General features: G+C 44.6%; 1 protein-coding gene across 1 annotated transcript in view; it reads left to right on the top strand.

The window, feature by feature from the left end:
- Nucleotides 1-23743, top strand: part of DNAH5 (dynein axonemal heavy chain 5) — a 140449-nt gene that overhangs the window by 61220 nt on the left and 55486 nt on the right. The window contains exons 35-47 of the mRNA XM_044442817.1: nucleotides 1247-1419; nucleotides 2269-2447; nucleotides 3239-3426; nucleotides 5870-6064; nucleotides 8194-8328; nucleotides 11464-11571; nucleotides 13079-13232; nucleotides 13801-13947; nucleotides 14694-14935; nucleotides 16073-16249; nucleotides 18629-18833; nucleotides 20392-20534; nucleotides 21795-21929. Of these exons, the coding sequence (XP_044298752.1) occupies nucleotides 1247-1419; nucleotides 2269-2447; nucleotides 3239-3426; nucleotides 5870-6064; nucleotides 8194-8328; nucleotides 11464-11571; nucleotides 13079-13232; nucleotides 13801-13947; nucleotides 14694-14935; nucleotides 16073-16249; nucleotides 18629-18833; nucleotides 20392-20534; nucleotides 21795-21929 (2181 nt within the window). The remainder of the gene's footprint in view (nucleotides 1-1246; nucleotides 1420-2268; nucleotides 2448-3238; nucleotides 3427-5869; nucleotides 6065-8193; nucleotides 8329-11463; nucleotides 11572-13078; nucleotides 13233-13800; nucleotides 13948-14693; nucleotides 14936-16072; nucleotides 16250-18628; nucleotides 18834-20391; nucleotides 20535-21794; nucleotides 21930-23743) is intronic.

Genomic DNA, 23743 nt, shown 5'->3' on the forward strand with positions numbered 1-23743 from the left:
AGGACCAACCACCCATCTTGGGGCTGTCTTGGTTGACTGGTCCTCCTGATATTGGTGCTGTTTGCTTCAACTGTCTCAGCTAAAGTCTTGGTGTCTCTTTTTGACAGTATTACTGCCCCCAGCTACTCCTATAACCCTGTTCCCACCTCAGGGGTTTTCCCCCTGTACAATGAGCCTTCTGTACTCTTCTCCTCTCTCAACCCACACTGTCTGCGGAGTGTCCAGACTGCTGAGGGTGATGGAGCGCCACACGGACAGCCACTGTTGCTGGGTACAGAACAGGGAATTTGAGTGGAAGCACTCCAGGGAGGAGTAGGAAGATGGCACATGTTGGAAGCCCTCTGTCTAAAACCGTGTACCAGATGTGGACCTCTTGGGGCTCCAAGAGGGCTCCCGGGGGTTCCCTGGGGGCCACACCGCCGTTCCTTGGCTCCTTCACCTTCTCCCAGATGGCCAATCCTTGTGTGCTTTCCTGGCTTTTCTGCAGCCCCCGCTCCCCCATCCAAAAAGGCTGAGCTGCATTTTGTAAGGGCTTGTTACTGGCCGTTGTAGGTCTAAGTCAAAATGTGCTGGTTTGTTTGCCCACTCTGTGAAGGTGGCCTCCAGGAGCTTCTCCGGAAAGGAAGTTGGCCTTTGGACTGGAAAGGTTTCCACCTCTCTGGTTCAAAAGCACAAGTTCTCTGAGCACGGCTGCCTCTGGCTGGCTGCCCTGCTTATGCTACTGGCACCTGTCATTCGTTGAACCACTTTGCAAAGTTGCCCCCATTTTAGAAAAGGCTGAAATGGAACTTGGCAAACTATAAACTGGGATAATCGGGTTGAGTGGCCAGAGCTGGTTTTGGAGAAGCGTGTGGAAACAGGGCTTTCGGAGCTATGATCCAGTGTGGTGCCCTGGTTAGAGTTAGACTTGGACCAGGGAGAATGAGATTCAGAATTTGGCTTATCCTGTGATCCCCACCCACCACCAAGGATGCCTAGGGCCCACCGTCTGTGGACACCTGATTTGAACTTAACAGTTCTGTTGAAAAAATGTCTGCAGATTTGGAGGTAATTCAAGCTGTTAGTATAAAAGGTACTGAGGAATTTTCCATTCCACAATGCCCTAACAACAAAGGTTTGGGGCTGTACAGATTTCTCAGTGCATTTACACATTCCTGCTTCCTGGTGATGAGCTAAATGCAAGCTGTTTATTTATAAAGAACAATATTTATAAAGCTCTTGATATTGCTCCATCTCTTGCCCGCAGTGCCGCATGCACATCAAGAGTCCTGCAGACTTTGAGTGGCTGAAGCAATGCAGATTTTATTTCAAAGAGGATGCAGACAAGATGAGGATTAATATCACCGATGTGGCCTTCACCTACCAGAATGAATTTTTGGGCTGTACAGACAGGCTTGTCATCACACCTCTCACAGACAGGTGAGGAATGCTTGTGTCAATAGACGTGCCTGAAGGATTATGTACTCTGTATGCTAATGCCATTCCCCAGATGTTTCGGGTAGAATCCTGTGCAGACAAAAAGCCAGCAACTCCCAGCATCCCCCAGCCAGTCCTTATTCTGCCTTGCTTGGTGGCATATAAATGGCAGAGTGTACAAGGTTTGTAAATCAAGGCAGAAAAGAGATTCGGGGGAACTCCTGGTGCGTTTGCATTAATTTGCTGTGCCAGATAAAGTCTCACCCTCCCAAATTCCATTGCCTTAGCATGATTTCAAGGGATGCAGTGTGCTTCAAAATATTTATCTGCTGCATGGCTAAAATGATCAAATACAGATTCTGAATAGTTTATTTTATTTGTTACATTTGTTTCCCAAATTTCCACAAATACTGTTCAAGTCCAGTGGTCGTAACCAATAATGTTAAAGTTAAACATTCCAAAAGGTTTTAGGAGCTATAATGTCATAACCCGTAGCTGCTTTGGGTTCACGGTGAGAGGAATAAAGGCAGGATATAAGTGCAATGTAATAATATTATAATAATGATACAATGTAATGTAATGATATTGTAATAATCATATTCTCTAGCCATCTGAGCACTTCTCTGACAGATGGGGTTGTTTGCTATATTTGATAGTTTTGGACTAGAATGTTTCTCCAACACACAGAAAGAGAAAATTCTACCTACCTTCTCCTCGTGTGCCGGCTTCTCTTTCCTGCCTAGGAGAGTTTTCCACAAGCTTTAGACTTCCTGTGCTGCCTTCATGCAGCTCACATAAGCACCTGACAGGTCTCCTTGGGAAAGAATGGTGGCTAAGGTCCTTTGTCTGCAGGTGTTACATCACGTTAGCTCAAGCCTTGGGCATGAGCATGGGCGGAGCCCCGGCAGGACCGGCAGGGACAGGCAAAACCGAAACAACCAAGGACATGGGGAGGTGCCTCGGGAAATACGTCGTGGTCTTCAATTGCTCTGACCAGATGGATTTTCGAGGACTGGGGAGAATCTTCAAAGGTCAGGATGTCTTCTGCTTTAGAAACTGTGACCCTTTTGTAAAATCCAGTGTTCAGTTCAAGTATGGATGTACTGAATGTACTTTATCAGAACTCTTGGTGTGAAAGTAATTCAGAAGAGACTTTCTCAGTGCTTCAATTCTTCATTGCCTTATCCTTGTTAGATATTTTGTTCGGTGATTGTTGCTGTTATATTATATTTCAACCATTTTTAGATATGCTGCCCAGAGGCGGCATAGAAATGCTGCAAATGGGTCAGTACAGAAATTTTCCCAAGTCCTCTTCTTATGAAACTCTTCTACAGCTCCCTGTTTTAACCTCAGTGGCCTGGTTCAACCAAAACACCTCAGTTTAGATTTGAAGATCCTGAGGAAGAAATAAAACCACCCACCTCAAAAACGACCCATAGTTTACCGAATGCAGTGATGATATAGGGGTGCAGCGTAGCAAGCCAAAGAAAGCTTGTGCTCCCTTCCCTCTGACTCTCAATTGGTTTGCCAATTAAGCCAGGGGTCCTCCAGGTTGCCTGGGCAAGTGATGCACCGGTCCTTCTCTCCAGGTCAAGAGGAAGAGACAACGCCTCTTGCCAGGCTGGGTTCCTGTATTGTGTCTGATGGAATCAGGAGCATCCCTTAAGCATCTGGGGTTGAGGTCCATTTTTCATTAGACCTGCTTCAAGTTAACTTTGGTTGCTCCTTGAAAGCACTGTGGACTGTGTAGCCCTTGGCATGCAGCCATGCAAAATGAGCACAGCCTTGGCTCCTTGTTTACACCCTTCTTTTTGAATGTAAGGTCTTGCTCAGTCTGGGTCCTGGGGCTGCTTTGATGAGTTTAACCGCATCGATCTGCCCGTGTTATCTGTTGCGGCCCAGCAAATCGCAATAGTTCTGACGTGTAAGAAAGAGCGCAAGAAGAACTTCATTTTTACGGATGGCGATAATGTGGAAATGAATCCTGAATTTGGACTTTTTTTGACAATGGTAAGCACTCACAGCCTCTGTGAATTAATTCACGGAATAGAATCGTAGAATAATAGAACGGTAGAGTTGGAACAGTGCAGCGGGCCCAGCCCCCTGCTCAGTGCAGGCCTCTGAGTTCAACCATCCCTCTCAGGCTTCCCTGGAAATTCCACCCCAATCAAGGAATCTCATGCTATCCAGGAAAACCTTCTCCAACCTGCTGCCCTCCAGATATTTGATTCCACACCCCTTCATCCCTACTCATTGCCCAAACTGGCTGAGGCTGATAGGCATTGGAGTCAGAAAGATCTGAAGGTGGGGGAAGGCTGCTGCAGACTCACTGGGGATCTCTGATCTTGTGTTGGGAGGAAGATTCTGTACTTTTTGTGTGCACAGTCCTCTACAACCACGATGTAGTATCAGAAAATATTCTGCTGGAGACACAAGATGTAGATTTCAGAAGAGAAGTGCTTTCGAATTGGGCACTCCTTGCTAATGAAATGATTTGCAGTTGTTTCTTGCACTACAATCTTTGAGTCATAAAACGATGCTTTATTCATTCTTTTTGGATCACATACCATGTGGTAGAAAAAATACCCAGATGCAGAAGATCTGCTATTTGAGGACTGAAAGGGAAACTGAGGCACCTCTGCTTAGCTCTATCAGTTGGGTTATTCAGGTCTCAGGGCTGAATCAAGCATGTCCTTCTACTTTTGGAGTGACCATTTCCAACTTAGTGGAAGAACATTTTGTTAAATACTGACTCACAGACCCAGAAGTTTTCCTCTGTTTGCACAAGTTCTAATGTAAGGCTTTTGAAAAGCCTTTCCATGGACAATGGGCTTGTAGGCTACTGGCCTTATTTTCCTCATTTGTGTCTTGCTTTGCGAGAAAACTCTACATACCTCGTAGCCCTGCGCAGTGTGAAGCATTCCACCAGTTCCTGCAAAAGAGTTTATGGAACAGCCCAAGTGCTCGCAGTGGAAACCTGTCAGAGCTCAGGGGCTGAAGGAAGGGCAGCAAAGGGAATACATTTCTGTGCAAACAGGCCACAGTTTTCTTAGTCACTGGTGACATTTGTGGCCATCAGTAGGACAGGGCGTCAGTCATCTGGCAGCCTGGCTGTTCTCAGAAGACCCCAACCTGCCTGCTGGGACAAACTCAGGGGAGTTGACTAGCTGAAGGTATCAGATGTTGGGGACTTCCTGACTACTGACTAGGTGGTCCAGATGTTATACTGGTGACCAGGTGAGACCTGGGCTTAGGGATGTGTGAGACTTTTGTTTTGGTTGCAGATCACCTAGTCTTTATCTCTGTTCAAAATGTGTGCTTTCCCCAAACCAAAACCAAAGCCAGGCTTTAAAGAAAACGGAAGCGAGCTGAACCAAATTTCGGAGAGACATTCAGAGAATTTTGGCCAGCTCGAACGTCCCTGCTTCTCCCATTGGTGCTTGGTTTGTGAGTGCTGTCAAGCAAGGCCTGTTAAGGAAACAGACTTGCCAGCATGCTGGGAACCTGAGGTCACAAGCCCCTTGATGATGGCTGCTGCCTGACAATCAAGTGTCCATCTGGTTGTGACAAAGTAGTAGAAAGCAAGATGGCAACCAAGGTTGACCCTCAAAATGCTAGCTATGTACAAGGAAGGCAATTCCCAAGTGAAAATTGGGAGCCAGGAAAAAAAATCCTTCGAAGTCCCATTGAGCACAACCAACAAAAGTCCAGAGCCATTGGGAAACGACAGTCAGGAGGAGGTGGCGGGGGAGGTGGAGGGGAGACAAACGAAGCCTGATCTTATTAACACTGCCTTTGTGGCTAGTAGGATCGCTCTGTATTTATACTCCACCTTTTCCCCCCTTGCAAGGAACCCAGGGTAGTTCACGTAGCTCATTTTATCCTTTTTATTCATCTCATCCATTGATTCATATAATGTAGGGACAAGCCAGAGGGAGAAGGCACTGCCTTCTTCAAAATCTTTCCTGTTCTTAAAGCCAGCCCATGTTGGGCTACTTTGTCAAGTAGTGGGGGACAGCCTGGGCCCCGAGTAAGCACGGGGCCAACGGGCACCCTCTTCGACACCTCCCAGGGCTATCCTTGCAGCGTGCATGAAGGTGTTTCTGCCAAAATGTGGGTTCCTGTTTCCCCTTCTGCTCATCATCATTGGGACGGAAGCCTGGAATATGTCTGTACTTATGAAAATCAAGCCCCATTTTGTTCTGCCTTTGCTTCAGAGCGGAATACAGGTGGTCTGCCCCCTTTGCCCAGTTTTTCCAACCCAAATAGGATAACACCATAAGGAAAGATAGATCCTCGACAGTGGGGATATTGGATGTCCCTTCACAAATACACGCAGTGCTCCTGCATGCGAAAGGGGACCTGCGAAGAAAATTTGGAAGCATCTTCTTGTTACGGAAATGGTACAGCTGTTGTGTTCAGGCATTCACCCGCTGCCTATCTGTTCATTCAGAACCCTGGCTATGCTGGCCGCCAAGAGCTTCCTGAAAACCTCAAGATCAACTTCCGCTCAGTGGCAATGATGGTTCCCGACCGGCAGATCATCATCCGTGTCAAATTGGCTAGCTGCGGCTTCATTGATAACATTGTGCTTGCCCGGAAGTTCTTCACCCTGTACAAACTCTGTGAGGAGCAATTGTCCAAGCAAGTAGGTGGCCTTGTATGGAAAACATTGTCGCAGCAATATGCTGAAAGTCCAGTTGCCTTCTGGAAACATTTGCAAAGAGATTGCTTTTAATATTGCAACTGCGATAAACTATCCATGAGCTTCTGCATCTCCCTGGGATTGCCTTGATATGCAAAGAATAGTGCATTCTGAGGTTTTGAAACTTCTACTCCATTTGGAGTATTCAGGTAGGAGGGGATTTTAAATAAAGTGGAGATGCAGAGTATTATGACACTGCCTTGAGCTATTTGGAGCAAGAATTTAATGACTAGATAAATCATAGCATAAAATAAAAAATGAAACTTATTCTCCTAAAATATTCCATAGAGATTTTATTGTAAATGTAGCCTTTATACAGGTGTGAACCAGGGCAAATACTGAGAATAAAGGATGAAAGAAAGGCAAATGCTTTCCCTGGAAGATTCTTTTGTAAATGCTTGAATTTTTAAATGTTGTATGAAGGAATAATAAACTTGCCTTTTTTCCTTAGGAAATGCTGTTTTAATAATAATTATAATAAACACTTTGTGCTGGAATGCTGATGTACACCTTCAGAAAAGGGCATCATAACAAAGCATAAAAAACCTTAATAAGGTTATCCTGGGGAAGCAGTGTCTGTTGAAAAGACTTATTCATTTGTTTACTAATGTTTTAGGATTTACTTCTACTGGATCACTTGAGTAAAGGCAAAACAAAAGACAAAAGATTTGCTCTTTTTTAAAATGTGTGTTTTCACGTTCTCAGCAAAATCCTAAATTTCCATTCATCAGCCATGTCCCTTAGAAGTTTGTTGTGAACATATAGGATGACACCATGGCCTCTGTTTTTCAGAGTGGCTGCATAAAATATAATTTAGAATTAAAGCCAGCTTCTGAGAACTGCATGCATTTTTCTGCCCCTTTGAACCCTTAATCTTATGAGGCTTTGGCACTGTCTCCAGAGCCATTTTTTCCCCTTCACTATATAATCTTAGCCAATCAGGGATCCTGGCGTGTTCTCATGGCCTTGTGCAACCAATTGGACTTGATGATGTAACTGAGGACAAAAAGAGCACTTTGGCTGTTGAGTGGCATAGAAATTAATTAATTAATTGAAGTAGCAAAGAGCAATGTACTGGCTGAAATAATGTTGCTTTCAAACACACGCTAGCCATGTCTATTACATTTCTTTTTCTTGATAATTTCCGAACCAGATCTTAAAATGAACTCATACTGCACTTTTCCTGAATTTCTATTGAAAATACCGTGTAACTTAGCTCTGCAATATTGCACCTACTCACCTGAGATTAAATCCTTTTGAATCCGGAAAGAGTAGATGGATTGTACTGGCAAAGTGTAAGCGGCTGTTATGGAAATGCGAATCGCTTCACTCAGTACGGTTCCTTTTCCAAATGCTGCAGAGGTGCTACGGCAGGTGCTCGTCCGCCTCTTTTTCCAGATGGAAGAGAGGAACGCTGCGAGCCGTGGCCCAGGTATTTGCCAGATGCTGACATCACAGCAGTGATACAGGGTGGACAACAGGCAATAAATGTATTTGTTTTTATGCGCCCCTCTACTTTCTTGGGTAAAATAATATGGGGGACTCTGTAGTACTTGCGCAAATGCGCAGCTACCTGGTAAGGACAGAACGAGGTACAGTAAGGAACTTGGGGCGCTACTGGAAAGGGCAAGCTCATCCCAAAGTCCTCCTGGGAACATGCAATACTGGAAGTACAGGAGACACTTTTCCAAGCCCGCTCCAGAGATGCTGCTTCTGGGGCTGGGGAGGCAAGTAACACCACACATTTCCTTGAGTACACATTGGAGACAAGTGGTGTTGCCATTTTTAATGGTTGCTCCATGTTCTTAGTCTTCAACATAGGATCAGACAGTTGGAAGGGGCCTAGAAGGCCGTTGGGTCCAATCCCCTGCTCGGCGTGTCTTGGTTCAGTGCAGTCTAAGACAGCTATATTTTCTGGACCTGATTTCTGTTGACATGTGCAGGCCATTGAATTGCATAAATTTCTGAAACCAGGCTTTGTCTTCAGAGTACTAAACTGACTTTTTTTTGTCCTTGGTGCAACTTTGCACTGCTCCTGATGGCTTATCTAAAACCCTTTAACCGATTCCTAGGTGCATTATGACTTTGGACTAAGGAACATATTGTCAGTGTTGCGGACCTTGGGAGCAGCCAAAAGATCAAACCCCGATGACACGGAAGCCACAATCGTAATGCGAGTTTTGAGGGACATGAACCTGTCTAAGCTGGTAAGCAAGGGACTGACGTATGTGCACACCAAAGCATTGCCGGGGCCCCTTCTCAAGCTGCTCTGTCTTGACGAGTGGTGCGGGACAGTGGGAAGTTAGAACCTCTGGGGTTGGCATTGCGCCTTTCAGTTCTTCAGGGCTGGCCAGCAGCCCAGATGCCTGCAAGGTATGTCAGAAAGGGGAACCAGCAGAGTATGAGCCATCACAAAGTCAGGGGCATGTGGGCAGGTGGGCAGCCAAAATGCCCTGAGCAGAGACAGAGAGGAGGAAGGAAGAACGCGCTAGTGTCGATGAGGGCAGGAGGACTGGAGCACTAGCTAGGAGAATGGGAAAGAGGACTGGAGGCAACAGGTACAGAGAAGAAAAGGAGCAGAGGCCGAGAGCTTAGGAAGTGAGGGAGAACAGAGGCTGGAGCACAGCAAGGTATCTACGCTGTCTGCAAGAGGAGAAGGAAGGACATTCTTAGAACAGCTGTAAGATGTACAGGCATTGCCGTGGGCTCAGTATCAACCTCACCTTGGAGAAACACAAGCATAAAGCCCTGGAGGAGCACTTCAGATGTCAGTACTATAAGCGGTTCTGCATGAGCTTGTTTGAGCTGTAGGAGGAGAAGATATTGTTATGAAAAACACAAGGAAAGGCTATTCCACTGTGACAATTTTCCCTTTCTCCAGGCATTCTCTGAGACTGACCAGCAGTTAACTGATGGCACTTGACTTCCCTAGAGCAAAGTGTCATCTAAGATATGCCAGGCCTTTCCTTAGAACTGGTTTTCCAGAAACTGTTTCTTCCAGAACCAGGCCTATCTTTCCTTCTTCAACATAGCAAGCAACGTTTACGTCATAACAAGAAACAGCATGAAAGCATAGAGCAGATACAAAGATAAAATGGTTGCTGTAACACATTTTTGAGTGTTTTAAGAATTGTTTCAGGAGTCTTCACGGTATTCAAATTAATAAAAATCACAGTAGGAGCAGTAAAGCCAGTCATGGTGGGAGCTGTAGAACTTTTTCCTGTCAAAACAAAATGCAGCAAAGGCAGCAAACGTTCTTTAAAAATGCACACATTGTTGCCAGAATAAGTATACTTAACCCAGTGCAAAACCTTGGTGAAATAAGAGTATTCTAACAAGGACCCATATTTTCTCTACTACCCATGGTGCTTTAATGCAGGAGAACAAGTCCTCTAGAGTTAGGAATGGAAAAGAACTGAACTGACTGAAGTTTGGAACTAACTAAAGGGGGGCAGTGTGGTGTAGTGGTTAGGAGTGTGGGACTGGGACTCAGGCAATCTGGGTTTGACTCCCTGCTTGGCCATGGAGCCAACTGGGTGACTTTGGGCCAGTCACAGATGCTTGGCCTAAACTATCTGACAGGGTTGCTGTTGTGGGGATTAGATTGAAAGCAACAGGAGGAGAATGATGTAAGTCATTCTGAGTTCTTTAAAAGAAAAAAAGGTGGGATACAAATCCAATCAATCAATAATCAATAGGAACTGAAGACCCGAAAACTTTCTTGTGTTGTGCCAGGAAGGGTGGCAGGCACACCTTTGAGGTGACTCGCCCCCAGAATTCACAACATCAGAGAAAGGTATTCCTTTGCCATGACACTAGGCCTATGGGATACTTTCCCCTGAAAGTTTTGCCTAGTACTCCTGAAATGTCCTTCCCACATGAGTGTCTTTATCATCATTTAGACCTTCCGAGAATTGTGGCTGACTTTTCAGGGTTTTTGTTGTTGTTGTGATTTTGTGGGAATTTTTTTTCCTGCCCTCACTGTTCTTATATTATTCTTTTAATGGTACAATTTCTCCTTATGATGTTCAGATGTTTATTTCTGTTGTCCTGCAAATAGCAAGAGTGCATATTGGCATATCCATCTTTCAAAATGGACTTGCTTTTTGGAAATACATTCTTTTGCTATGTTGGAATGGTAGAAAAATATGTGTACCCATTCCTTTGCCTAATATCATGTTTTAAAAATAGCTTCTGTAGCAGCTTGCTATTAACTTCATATCATGTTGATGAACTAGTATTTCTCTCTCTTTTCTGGGCTTCTTTCAAATCCCTCCTTTTGGCACCATATTCTCACCCCTCCTCATCTCAGCACAGCTCCTTGTCTATCATATTTTTACCTTCCTCTTTGTCTAAGCTGTTCTCCACATGTTTTCTGAAACTTAATTTTTTATTCACAATGTTCAGCACCATTTTTGGTTGAAAGGCAGGATGTAAATTTAGTTCATAAAATAATGGAATGAATTAACAGTGGTGTTGCTGTTGCTAGCCACGAAGTTGTGTCTGACACATTGCGACCCCATGGACAACATTCCTTTAGGCCTTCCTGTCCTCCACCATCCCCCGGAGTCCATCTAAGCTCACGCCAACTGCTTCAGTGACTCCATCCAGCCACCTCATCCTCTGCCGTCCCCTTCTTCTTTTGCCATCTATTGTTCCCGGCATCAGGCTCTTCTCCAGGGAGTCCTTCCTTCTCATTAGGTGGCCCAAGTATTGGAGCTTCATCTTCAGGATCGGGCCTTCTAAAGAGCAGTCAGGGTTGATCTCCTCTAGGACTGACCGGTTTGATCTCCTTGCAGCCCAAGGGACTCGCAGGAGTCTTCTCCAGAACCACAATGCAAAGACCTCAATTCTTTGGCGCTCAGCCTTCCTTATGGTCCAGCTTTCACAGCCATACATTGCAACTGGGAAAACCATAGCCATTGGAATCACAAATTAACAGTGATAGACACATACTGATTAACTTTGCTGTGTGTTTGACATTCTTTCTCAACTTGTTGTGTTCTTTCTTTCCTGTTTCACAAGCTTCCTGTGCTCCCAAACTGAATAATTTTCAATTTTTTTGATGTTCTTTTCCTTACAGTTCTTATCTTGGTTGGGTTTCATTTTTACTCGCACTGTCCTGTTTCTTGCCTATCGCTGTTGCCCTCTTTCTTCTCCAGGCTGTGTTAACTAGAAAATATGCATGATCTTTCCCAGCCATGCAGTGGAAATATATGTATTTTGGTGAGCTGAGGCTATTCAGTGCAGGGTGAAATTGTGAATCTGGAAGTACATTACTAGGAGGCATGTAAATAACCCTTCCTATATGCTTTTGGGGGTCTCTGTGTGTGTTTTGACAGATCGATGAAGATGAACCCTTATTTTTGAGTCTGATCGAAGATCTTTTCCCAAGTATCCAGCTCGACAAGGCAGGCTATCCGGACCTTGAAGCTGCCATTAGCAAGCAGGTAACTCAAACTACTGTTTTGCTTGTTCAAAAGCCTCTGGCCAAATTAGCAAATCCCCTAAAAAAACCATAGCTGAAAATCCCCAGTGCAAAAAATAATTAAAAGAGGAGTCAAAATCCCCCATCAATTAATAAAGCTACTGGGCAGGGGGCATTCTTCACTTGGTTTATAAATGAAATGGCCAAGCAGGCTGTGCTGTTCACCTCCAAAAGCACCCCTTGAACTGGAGGTGCTCCAGCAGCTGCCCTTGAATCAGGTGCTTAGTTGAATTAGATGCTGGAAGGTCAACTGTGCGAATGTGTTTGATTTGAGTGTACGATCTTGTACTCAATTTTCTTCTACTCAGATGACTACTGGGAGGCAGTAAACAAACACTGGTGGAATTCCCACTGTACTGGTGCAACGGAGCTACTCCGCCATCCTGCAGATTTGCCGGATGAACGGTGCCAGTACATTGGCGGGGCACAACAGCCGTGTAGCTGGTCTACCGGTGAAGACATTTGGGCGGAATTACTCTTACTTTGCTTTTGCATATGGCTTCACTGAGACATGAATGGGATGGGGAGCCCAGTGGAGGGGCACAGTTGCACTGTGTTATATCCTCCCCACACACACCCCAGACCTTGGCTAAGCTTATCCCAGTCCCTGATCTTAGGCAAAGGAATTCCTTCCATTGATGCCCATGCATGGCTGCATTCATGCATGTGAGTTTGACTGGTCAGCAAGCGAGTCCTGTTCAACCAGGGTTCATCCACCCACCCACGTAGGTGGCACGAGGCCGAGTGCTTTGGCCTCGCTTCGAATGTTCCTGTGTGCAGCAGCCCACTCCCTCTCCTTCTGGGGTCAGAAGGGGAAGGCTGAAGGGCACTTCTGTGTGCACTTGCCTGAGTGGGAGGAGACACCCTGTACAACTGGGCCCCTGTGCCACATTATCCCAGTTTATGGTGCTGGTGATGACCTACAAAGCCCTAAACAGCTTAGGGCCTGGTTACCTGAAGGAGCGTCTCCTTCCATATGTGCCTGCCTACCCCTTAAGATCTGGGGCAGAGGCCCTTCACTGGGAGCCCTCCCTGAAGGAGATTAGGAGGCTGACCACCCAGAGAAGGGCCTTCTCAGTGGTGGTGCCCTGATTGCAGAATTCTCTCCCCAGAGAGGTTCGCCTGGCACCGTCACTTTATTCTTTTTGGTGCCTGGCTAAAACCTTTTCATTTTCCCATTGTTTTAAGATATGATTATTTGAACTGGGGTTTTATTGTCAGTTGGAATTTTTAGGATGCTGTGTTTTTATTGTATTGTTAAACCATCCTGAGACTTTGGTAAGGGACAGTCTAGAAAAGTTTCAAACAAACAAACGAACAAACAAGGGCAGGTTGGGCCCTTGATCAGGCAGGGATGGGATCAGGGTGCCCCTTCCATGCATAACCATCCCCTCTTCAGGCACGATGCCGGAAGAGGGCTTCTGCATAGGCGAGAAGGTCAGTAATGAGATTCTTGGTGACCACGGCAGGTGGAAAAGGCTGGCCTGATTAATCACCCTCCATGGAGACTGAAGGTGATCCAGCTGTTTGAGACCCAAAGGGTGCGGCATGGCATGATGGCTCTGGGGCCGAGTGGGGCCGGAAAGACAACATGCATCCACATACTAATGAAATCCATGACAGGTATGGAAAACACCGAGTGCCACTTCAGCAATGCAGCGAGAGAGAGAGAGCTTTGGCTAGCTTGTAATTATGGCAATATGGCTGAGCCCACTGGCTTAGTGGTCTAATTTTGTTTAAAGGATGTGGATTCGGAAGGGAATTGTGACTCTTTCTGGAGATACTATTTTTTGTTGCTTTTTGTTTTGGTGAATGATGATGGTATTCAGAACAGGGTGGCAGAGGTAAATTTCTAGGACAGCAGCAACAGAAAATTTCCTTAAGGATGACCAAGAAACTATTCCTTCAGGTTAACTGGGAAGGGTAACATAAATGGAGGCCAGGATGAAAGATGAGAATAGCTAAACATTATTTAATGGCATTAATTCCTTGTACAACAAAATTTGCAAGAAAATAGAAATTCTCCCATTGGAGCAGAGTCAAAGGATATTCAGTCAAGTTGTGCAGGTCCTGCCAGGGAACTGGACTGCCACATTCGGGGGCTCCGGGGTGGCACTTCTGCACAGGGCTGTGCAGCACTACCTGAGCCACCGCCCTCTTGTTTGCTTGTGCTTATAATGGGCCTTTGCAGACTGTGGGCAGCCCCACCGTGAAATGCGGATGAACCCGAAGGCCATCACTGCACCTCAGATGTTTGGGCGGCTGGATGTTGCAACTAACGACTGGACGGATGGGATTTTCTCCACGCTTTGGCGGAAAACGCTGAGAGCTAAGAAAGGTACCTGAAATCTGAGTGAGGGGTTGGGGCTTTGATATACGAGGAACGATCACCAGCACTTCCGGAGTTAAAATGGAGGAGTGCTTTCTACATCACAATGTTGCAGAATTGTGATTGCAAAACATCCCATGGTCCAGGATTCCTCCAAGCCAACCACAGCCCCTTGCCATCAACTTCGATGGACAAGGATCTCATGGGGCCTTTGAGGAAAGGGAACAGAAGGAAATATTGGTGATCGCTAGGGATGGGTGAGGAATCTGTTCTGTGCAGAAAATCAGCCAGAGTTGCAATCGAAAGTTGTTTTTTCTGTCCCATGAAAGCCTGTAGCACAGCTGACAGTGTTATATTGCGCGTGCACAGTTCTACTCTGCAGTCAAAATACCACAAATTGCACTTGTTCCCAAGCAATGAGCGTGTGTGAGTTACCTCGCATGATGGTTCCTCTAGCAATGCCGCAATGTTCAGATGTTCCATGCAGCAGTACAGACCAGGACAACACAGAGCATCTTTGCTGGTCCTGGGCACTTCATCCTCCCTATCTGGATTGGGGCCTGAATGACCCAGGGAAAGGGTGGGTGTGTGGAGGGGAAATTGTAAGCAAGCACTATTTGTGACAATGCACAACACTGTTACTGGTGCATCTCTTAAGGGATCAGCCTTCGCCTCCCATTTCCTGGCTTCACGGAGCTTGAGCCAATATGAGATTACCACATTCAATGCATTTTAAAATGACCTTTGCATTATAGGGGAACACATCTGGATAGTTCTTGATGGTCCTGTGGATGCAATTTGGATCGAGAACCTGAATTCCGTGCTGGATGATAACAAAACATTGACATTAGCTAATGGAGATCGGATTCCGATGGCCCCGAACTGTAAAATTGTCTTTGAGCCACATAATATAGACAACGCTTCCCCTGCCACAGTGTCCAGGAATGGCATGGTGTTTATGAGCTCCTCAGTTCTCAACTGGAGCCCTGTCCTTGAGGTATAAATAGCTGCATTCCTTAAGTCTCTAATATTGATTAATATCAACTGAGTAATTGCTTTTAGGCCATTAAAAGCTCACTTTTGGACCCCTGGCTATGTTCTCCTCACATGGGATGACGTTCCGGAGGAGCTGGCTGATCATGCAAGCAGTTCTCCATGTGATCTGAAGCTCTACATGATCAGAGCTCCTGATCCTGTAGATCTTTGCAGATACCATGTGCATGGTCCCAGATGTTCTACCTTGTTCTACCTTCTCATGCTAGCCCTTCTTGCCTTCATGTGGCAAACACACAAGAAAAACCATATTATCTTCACAGAACTGATGGAGTTTTGGCTGGTGGTCCAGCTATGCTCCTATTTGGATGGGGCAGCCTGGTTTCAGTAATCAATATTCTGGTAATCTGTAAGATAGACTACTGCAATGCACTGTGTTTGGGGGCTGCCCTTGAAGACTGTCCAGAGGCTACAGCTTGTAAAAAAATCTGGCAGCCAGATTAATAAGAGGGACCAGATGGTCTGAACATATAACACCAGTTCTGTCCTACTTGCACGAACTGCCTATATTCTTCTGAGCTCAATTCAAAGTGTTGGGTTTTACATGGCTTGGGGTCACAATACCTGATGGAATGCTTCTCCCAGTCACAATCTACCTGGATACTGCAGTGAAGTCTGGGACCTTCCTACAATTGGCACATCCAGGGAGGCTTGGCTGGGGGGTGGCAAGGAGAATTTCCTTTCCACTGAGGCCCACCTGGTGCCAGTTTAAATAGCGTTTCGGCACCAGGCTAAGACTGATCTTTGCCACAGAGATTACTATAATATTTGAACTTTGTTAGCTGCTTAAACAGGTGTTATGGTTTAATTTGTATAAAGTATTGTACCTTTTCTACATCTGTAAAATTTGGTTTTCATTTTTCTATGGCAACCTTTTAATGCTGTTTTTATTGCTGTTTGTATTTTATATTGTATTTTATGTGCTGTTGACCAGCCAGAGAGCTTTGGCTATTGGGCAGTAGAGAAAGAAAAGAAAAATTAATATTAGAAAACAGGCAGTAAAGATCTAGTTTTAAGCAGATACCGGAAAATCTGTTCCTTTTCTAGAAGAGCTGTGGTTATTATGTCTCTTTTATAACAGGGCTTCCTGAAGAAACGTTCTGCGCAGGAAGCTGAGATTTTGCGCCAGCTGTACGTGGCATCGTTCCCAGACCTGTATAGGTTCAGCATCCAGTCCTTAGAATACAAGATGGAAGTGCTGGAGGCCTTTGTGATAATGCAGAGCATCAATATGCTGCAAGGCCTGATTCCTTGCAAGGTAAACCGCTTTCGTGCTGTTGAAAAATCGTTTTTGCCAAATCCTCTTTCTGGAGTCATGGTCTTATCTGGATGAGCCAATGCGAAATATTCAAATAGATCCTTAGGGGATCTCTTGAGGGGCCCAGCTCGATGGTGGAACCTTCTTCTTGCATGCAGAAGAAGGTCTGAAGTTCGGATCCCATGCTTTCCTCGTTAAAAGGTGCTGGAAAAGTCCTCTGCTTGATGTCCTGGAGAGCCACTACCTGTAAGAGTAGGCAAGGCTGGGCTAACTGGACCAGCAATCTAGTTCTTCATAAGGCAGGCCCAGATGTCCATACACATGAGATTCAGCTTCAGGTGATGTTTTTGTGGACCATTCCAAGAAAATACCATGCTTTGCTATAGTAGTGGGCCACTCATGGCTCTCCAGATCTTGTAGCCTACAACTCCCATCTGCCTCAGCAAGCATAGCCAATGGTGAGTGATGACAGGCTAAAGCATGTGACAGTCCACCTCGGCCTTACTAGAAATGTTCTGGTAATGTTATTTTCTACATTTATTTGATCATATCCAGTTGGGGTACATAAAGGAGCAAAAATAATAAAAAAAAATTAAAGGTGGGATGTAAATTCTAGAAATAAATAAAATCACATCCCATGGGCAGTTTGAGATGAAAAATGGTGATGCCATTTGTTTAAGTAACTCCAGGGCAAGGAAGTGAAATGCATGGCCCTCCAGTTCTTGGGTTTCCCCTTGCATCTAACTCCACTGGTTTGGGAGGATGGGAGTTGCAATCCATCCATAGCTGAAGGGGCATGCATTCCTCACCTCTGAGGTACTGAATTGGAATGACTCTGGTGTCAACTGGAGTGGTGTGTCAGGGCATCTTTCCTTGAGCAGAGGAAATCGTAAGAGTTTTGCCGAGAATGTGCCGGCTGATCATTAGAAAGGCCCTTTGCTCACTAGGCGAGAGGTGTGTCTGATGGGATGAAGGCATTTTCTCATCAGTCATCCCTGCCACCAGCTCCCGCTCAGGCCCTGATCCTGAACCGATTGCCTCAGTGCTCCGTGTCTGTGCTGCATTTGCTCCTCTCTGCTTGGACCAGGCTGTGGTCCGAGGATGGCAGGTGCCCAGTCGTTGCACAAGATCGCTGGATTAACTGCAGAACTGATTAGGAAGCACACGCGATTTCAGTTGGTCCTCCCAGGTTTATATGCATCTTAAAAGGGGACAGGTATAGTGGATCCATTTGATTGTACTGCTTAATGCTTTTCCTTTTTGATCACATGTAAGGGGAAAAGGGAGAGGACGGGGAGTATTGCAGAGATAACTACAGATTGGTTGCTTTGTTGGCTGTTGCATATTTTGGTTTTCTTGGCCGCTGCATCTTTGTTGCTTTGCTGGCTGATGTACATCAGTTGCCAACCTGGTGCTCCTGCCAAGTCCTCCATCCAAGAGTTCCTTCTTTCAGGAAGGGGCCGCACCAAGATTTCTCTTTGGGTGACAGTGGTAAAAGGCTGTCACAGCTCTGTGACAGATTTAGCATTCCTTGACAGGGCTCAGAATACACCAGCCTGTGAAGAAGTTAAATATTTAACTCTAACGGCCTAATAGTCAAATAAAACATGCCACAAAGATATAATTTATCCAGGGCATGCAGAACTTAACTAAAAAGGGCTATTCTGGAAAGAAATGCTTCTATCCATATCCAAATTTAATTATTCTAGTGGTATCGATCCAGTGAAAGTTCTAAAAAGGTACAATTCTCTTTAGTATCATGAGTGGTTTCAAATGATACCTAAGTTGACCTAGTTCTGATGACAATCTGTTATGATGTCCACCCCAGGCAGGGGACTGAAAGCCTACACTCCACAGTGGGTGAAACTATTCTATTAATAGAGATCAATGAAAATATCTTTCTGATTTTGGATTATTCTAAGTCAAATGACACCTTCTGTAATTTCTGTCACAATCAATCAGTTTTTTATTCGGTCATTGACCAGCAAATAAAACACCAAATTATAGTTAGTGAAGATAAGAAAAATAAAGTTATTCTAAAATTAAAGTTAGTTAAGGCAAGGAAAAATACATTTATTCTAAAAAATATAACAACATTTAGAATTAATTCTACAGAGGGCTCCACTATTGAACAGTGCTTGGCTGAGGTCAAAGAAATAAAATCAGATTGATCAGATAAAAGCATCTTAAGATAAAAAAGACTGGAATTTCTGTCACAAACTATCTATAGAGTAATGCTTGTCCTTAGAACACCCAAGGTTCTGGCTTTCCCTACGAGGTGTGGATGAATTTGAGTGACATATTCCCCCAAAAGGCTGTCCAATGTTTGAGGTCCTCAGTGGCTAAATGACTAAAAATAAATTTCCTTGTATTATTCAGGAGCAGGGAGGAGAAATTACAGCAGAGTTCCTGGAAAGACTGTACATCTTCTCCTTGATGTGGAGCATCGGGGCACTGCTGGAATTGGAAGACCGTTGCAAGCTGGAACACTGGCTTCGTAGTCACGAAACGATAAAACTTGATCTTCCTAATATTCCAGAAGGAAGTGAAGACACAATGTTTGACTACTATGTTACCAATGATGGTTAGTGAACTACTGAAACTTTACTCTCTTTGATAGGTTGCCATCTTCAAAAGAGAAGCATGAGTAGACATGGGCAACACCAAGAAACTCAACCCACTGGGCAAAATTTTGATGCCTTGTTGACTTGAAAACTGAAAGCAGAGCAAGTCAGTTTTGTGTTTTTCCACATGCAGAGTTCGCAACTGGAATTATGCAACATACACACATGCTAAAAAATCTATCTATCATCTATCTATCTATCTATCATCTATCTATCAATCTATCTATCTATCTATCTATCTATCTATCTATCTATCTATCTATCTATCTATCTATCTAAAACTTTTATATGCCTCCTCACATGCCTCGGCATCTCGGGATGGCTTACAATACAATATGCACACATTGTGGCCTGCTTTAAAAGCAGGAGAAGGAGCAAGGCAGCCTTCTGATGGCTAAACCTTGCGGGAGGTCACATCCTGTTGCAGGAGATCTCTGGTGGCATTTTGCTCATGGGTGACCACGGCACATCCTTTGCCGGTGGCGCTTCAGCACTTGAAGCATCGCTGCTGTGTTCATTTACCCTTGCCATCCTCTCTTCTGTCACTCTTAAGATGTCTGTTGCCACCCTCTTTTTCTAAGCTGGGCTATTCCCCTTTGTCTTTCTGGCTCACGAATGCCTGTCACACCTGTAGGCTACCCAACCTGGCTAAGTCATCAGCCATGGCTTGCCCTTGAAGTTTCAGTTTTGCTTACTGAAATAGGAAAAGTGGTCAAAAATCATTTCAGAACATCGCTGTTTTCTTGTGTAATAAATAAGCAAAATGCAATATATGCATTTAAATACATGCCATGATAAACACGTAGTATTATATATTCATGGTTGCTATAGGATGAGGAGAGTTTATTGTTGTTATTAAATTTATTTATTAAATTTGTTTAAAGCGGCCCATTAGCAGCATGCTCTCTGGGCAGCCGATATCTGTTGCTGAAGTTTGGGTGTGGTGATATTACCCAACTATATAATTTAGTAATGTTACTAAACTGCCCTTAATGATAAAGCAGTTATTGTTGTTATTACTATTATCACTATCATTATTTTATTACCTTGCCATCCTTCCTTTCTCCCCACAGGAACCCAGGTGGCTCACATGGTTCTTACTGGGTTCAAGGTGCTTTTGTTTTCATTTGATTGAAGGTTGTTGTTTTATTCAAGCAGAAAAAAGAAGCCTTGCCTTAGTTCTGCTACAGTTCTTCATCCCCGTTCTGCTGAAGTGCAATTCAAAATTTCACTTACCTAATCACATGGACATCTTCCCGCTTGTTGTATTTCTGCCCCCCCCCCACCCCCCGTGTTTGCCTGGATTACATAGGTGGCCTATATGTGTTTGTAGGCCTGCCTTGCACAGATGTTTGCACCATACCTGTGAATGCCACGGGGAGACCTACATAATGCATATGACACTGGGGTTCCCATGCAGCCCCATTTTCTGCTTATGCAATTTGGTGACATTTTAAACCCGGGGATAAGGCCCGGGTGTTTGTGAAACCATTACATCTGTTTTCTTCTTCTGTCTAGGCAAATGGGTGCACTGGAATACTTGCATTGGAGAATATGTGTACCCCACAAACTGCATTCCGGAATATGGCTCTATCTTGGTGCCAAATGTTGACAATGTGAGGACAGACTTTCTTATCCAAACAATTGCAAAGCAAGGGAAGGTAATATTTTATGTCGAGACGTTTGCAACATCCCTTTGGGGAGGGAGGGGGTCAAGAAGGTCAGGCAGTTTCATTGCAGAGCTGCGACTGCTATTGCTGTAATGCTGCCAATTAGCCCTACAGTAAGTTTGTGAAGTAGGTTAGGCTGAAGGTTAATGCCACATTTGTAGCTCTAAAGCAAGTTTTGTGGCGCACTAGCTGGCATACGATGCCCTTTGCACGACGGTGATTCTCTTTCAAGAAGAAGCAGCTCGCCCTTGAAAGTTAAGAGCTCCTGATGTGCTTGAAATCAGCTTAGACTGCCTAAAGTTGATTAAAGCAAGAAATAATATTTCCATTCTTCCTGCACTCATCAGGACGTACTGATTGTACAGCCAGTTCAGGGTACAGGTGCCAGGTCTGGGTGCCACATCATTGGAGGTTGCATTTTTTTCTCCTGATCCCCTCCTCTCCCCTGGCCTGTTTGCAAACAGGGGTGGCCGTCTGAGATAGGAGTCCTTTGAAGACAAGCACACATTCACACTTATTTTATAGGATATATAAATTAGCATGTGCACGATGGCAAACATTTTCGTGTCCTGTGGGCCAAAGCGCTGGATCTTTTTTCTATCTACCACTGCCTGTGACTTTGCCACCTATCGCTGCCCGCCAGCCCTCTTGTTTATTTAGCTGCAACATTTCTGGACCACTCGACAGCCAAAGAAATGCTTGATAACAGAATGGCTCACCCAATCGGTGGCAGCCTGGTTCCACCACAGTCCCAATGTCCCTTTGTAGAGTGCATTGCAAATACTGCCAGTGACAACTCTGCAGTGGCGCCCCATCTGTGGAATGCGCTCCCCAGAGAGGTCCGCCTGGCGCCATTGTTATTTGCTTTCAGCGCCAGGCTAAGACCTTTTTATTCAAACAATATTTTAACAATGTTTAATATTTATATGTTTTAATTGTCCAGCTGGGGTGTTTCCAGGTTTTAACTGTATTTGTATTATATTTATTTATTTGTGTGAGCCGTCCCGAGGCTATATAGCAAAGGGATGGCATACAAAAACTTTAAATAAATAAGCAAATAAAATAAAACTCTGCCTTGTTTATGGATGGGCACAGCCCAAATTAGCAATACTGCAAGGAATGGCGCCTTCCTTGTGAAAGTTACATTTTTACTTCGTTACTTGAAATGAAGAATTTGGGGGAATTGAGCCTCAGCCAATCTATTTGTCTCTCATATCCCCAAACTCATTTGAATTCTCTTTTCATCTTCAGGCAGTGCTGCTAATTGGTGAACAAGGGACTGCCAAGACTGTCATCATCAAAGGCTACATGTCAAAATATAATCCTGAAAGCCACATGGCCAAGAGTCTGAATTTCTCATCGGCAACAACTCCTTTCATGTTTCAGGTATTGCTAGAAATTACATTTGTCTAAAATGAAAGTGGAACTGGCCCTTTTGGGTTCCCTGTCACTCCAGGGGAAGGAGGTTAATAAAAAATATGTTATTGAACAGCAGAGGTCCATATTCTGATAGCCTGCTATGTTGTTCCTTTGGCATGTGAAGCAAACCAGTAGGATGCCACTTCGGCCTTCTTCGTATCATTTTAAGACAATTCCAGCTAACTCCTGATTCTGAAATTGCCTCTTGAAAGGTTTGTACCATGTTATAGGAGAGAACAAGGTCCCTTTCTTGGAATGCATGCCTGACTCAACAAAGTGAATCTCATTGGGTTAAATCCAGTATTGTACTTCTGGAAGTCTGCTAGCCTGATGGGATTCTTTCCCCCTTCCTCCTTTTCCTGGCAGTCATCGGCATCACTGGAAGATCAGTCCGAGGGACTTCCCAGATCTTTAGAGCAAATGCGGGGGGGAGGTTATGGGGATCATTTGCATTGCCTCTGTGTTGGTTCTGTTGCTGGAGTGGCTTCTGTTTGCTGGGATGACTCCACTGAATACAACTGGTTAAGTTCTTGTCAAAAACTTGTGGAAGAATGAGCAATGAAGTATATTAGACAGAAGTCAGAAAAGCTGTACTGGTGATTCACAGAAGACCTAAACTGGACACCTACGTGCGTAGTACTTTCAGTTTCTTCCTCTTTAAGCAAGACACCAATCTCCAGTAAAACATGCAAACGTGCAGCAGATTCACGTATGACAGTCCATCTCACTGTGGTTGTTGAAGTCAACAGAAGGAAGAAGGAGAAACAGCGTGTAGAGAAGTTGGAACTTGACAGCTATTTAACCAAGTTGGAAATTGACAGCTCTTTAACAATGCTGGAATTTGACGGCTCTTTATGTCAATGACAGACATTATCTAGAATGGGGACTGGCAACCTGGTGCCTTCCAGATGTTTTGGACTATCATATACACAGACCCATAGTTTGAATTATGGTAGTTGTAGTCCAAAACATCTGATGGCATGAAGTTGCCTTTCCCTATTCTAGATGTTGCAAGGATTTTTATACTTTTATACTTTGATTTACAGTTTGAGCCACTTAAACGTCTACTTAGCTAAGTGTACATAGGATTACATATGGTTTATGGGCTGCAGGATTTAGCAGAAGCTCTTTTACAGTGGTGAAGCATAAACTGTGGATCACATGGCCAACTCCTTCAGAGAGGTGCCCAGGCCTGAATGCCACACATTGAAGGGTATTTCCACAAAAAGAAGCACTGTGAGTAGGCTCTGGGGACTGCCTGTTTTTCTGAGCATCAACTTGATGCTCGTCGTTCCTTCAGTTTCTGCGAGTACCTTCAGTCACTGCTGGATTCGTGCTAATATAAAAATCAAACAAATCAAATGAGCTCACAGAGGAAAATTGCTCAAAAATTAGAGTATTTTTCAAAGTTGTGAAACTTTCCCCATAGGATAAAATGCAAAATTGCATTTCTGGAAGATATGCCATTCCGTACTGCTTTTCCTCTGAAATGTGTACAATTTTCAATGTGAATGCGTATTTCAAAATTTGGAGAACATGCTGCTTTGGTGCTGGGTGCATTCAGGGTTGTGGATGGGGCATGTTCAACTAATTTGCAAGTGCAAATGGGATCCTCACCCATCCTTCCGGGCAAACTCTTGGGCCGCCTCACAAGGCCTTGTTTCGGGAAGGATCTTCCAAAGCTTGGCTTTGGGGCTGAAGGGCCTCTCTGGAAAAGTGGCCTGCCTCACCTCTCCTTTGGGGAGTCTCCCAGGGGAGAGCTGGGGTGAGCAAGCTCTCTC

Source organism: Varanus komodoensis, unplaced genomic scaffold (assembly GCF_004798865.1).
Source record: "Varanus komodoensis strain SLA01 unplaced genomic scaffold, ASM479886v1 scaffold40, whole genome shotgun sequence".
Classification (NCBI taxonomy): domain Eukaryota; kingdom Metazoa; phylum Chordata; class Lepidosauria; order Squamata; family Varanidae; genus Varanus; species Varanus komodoensis.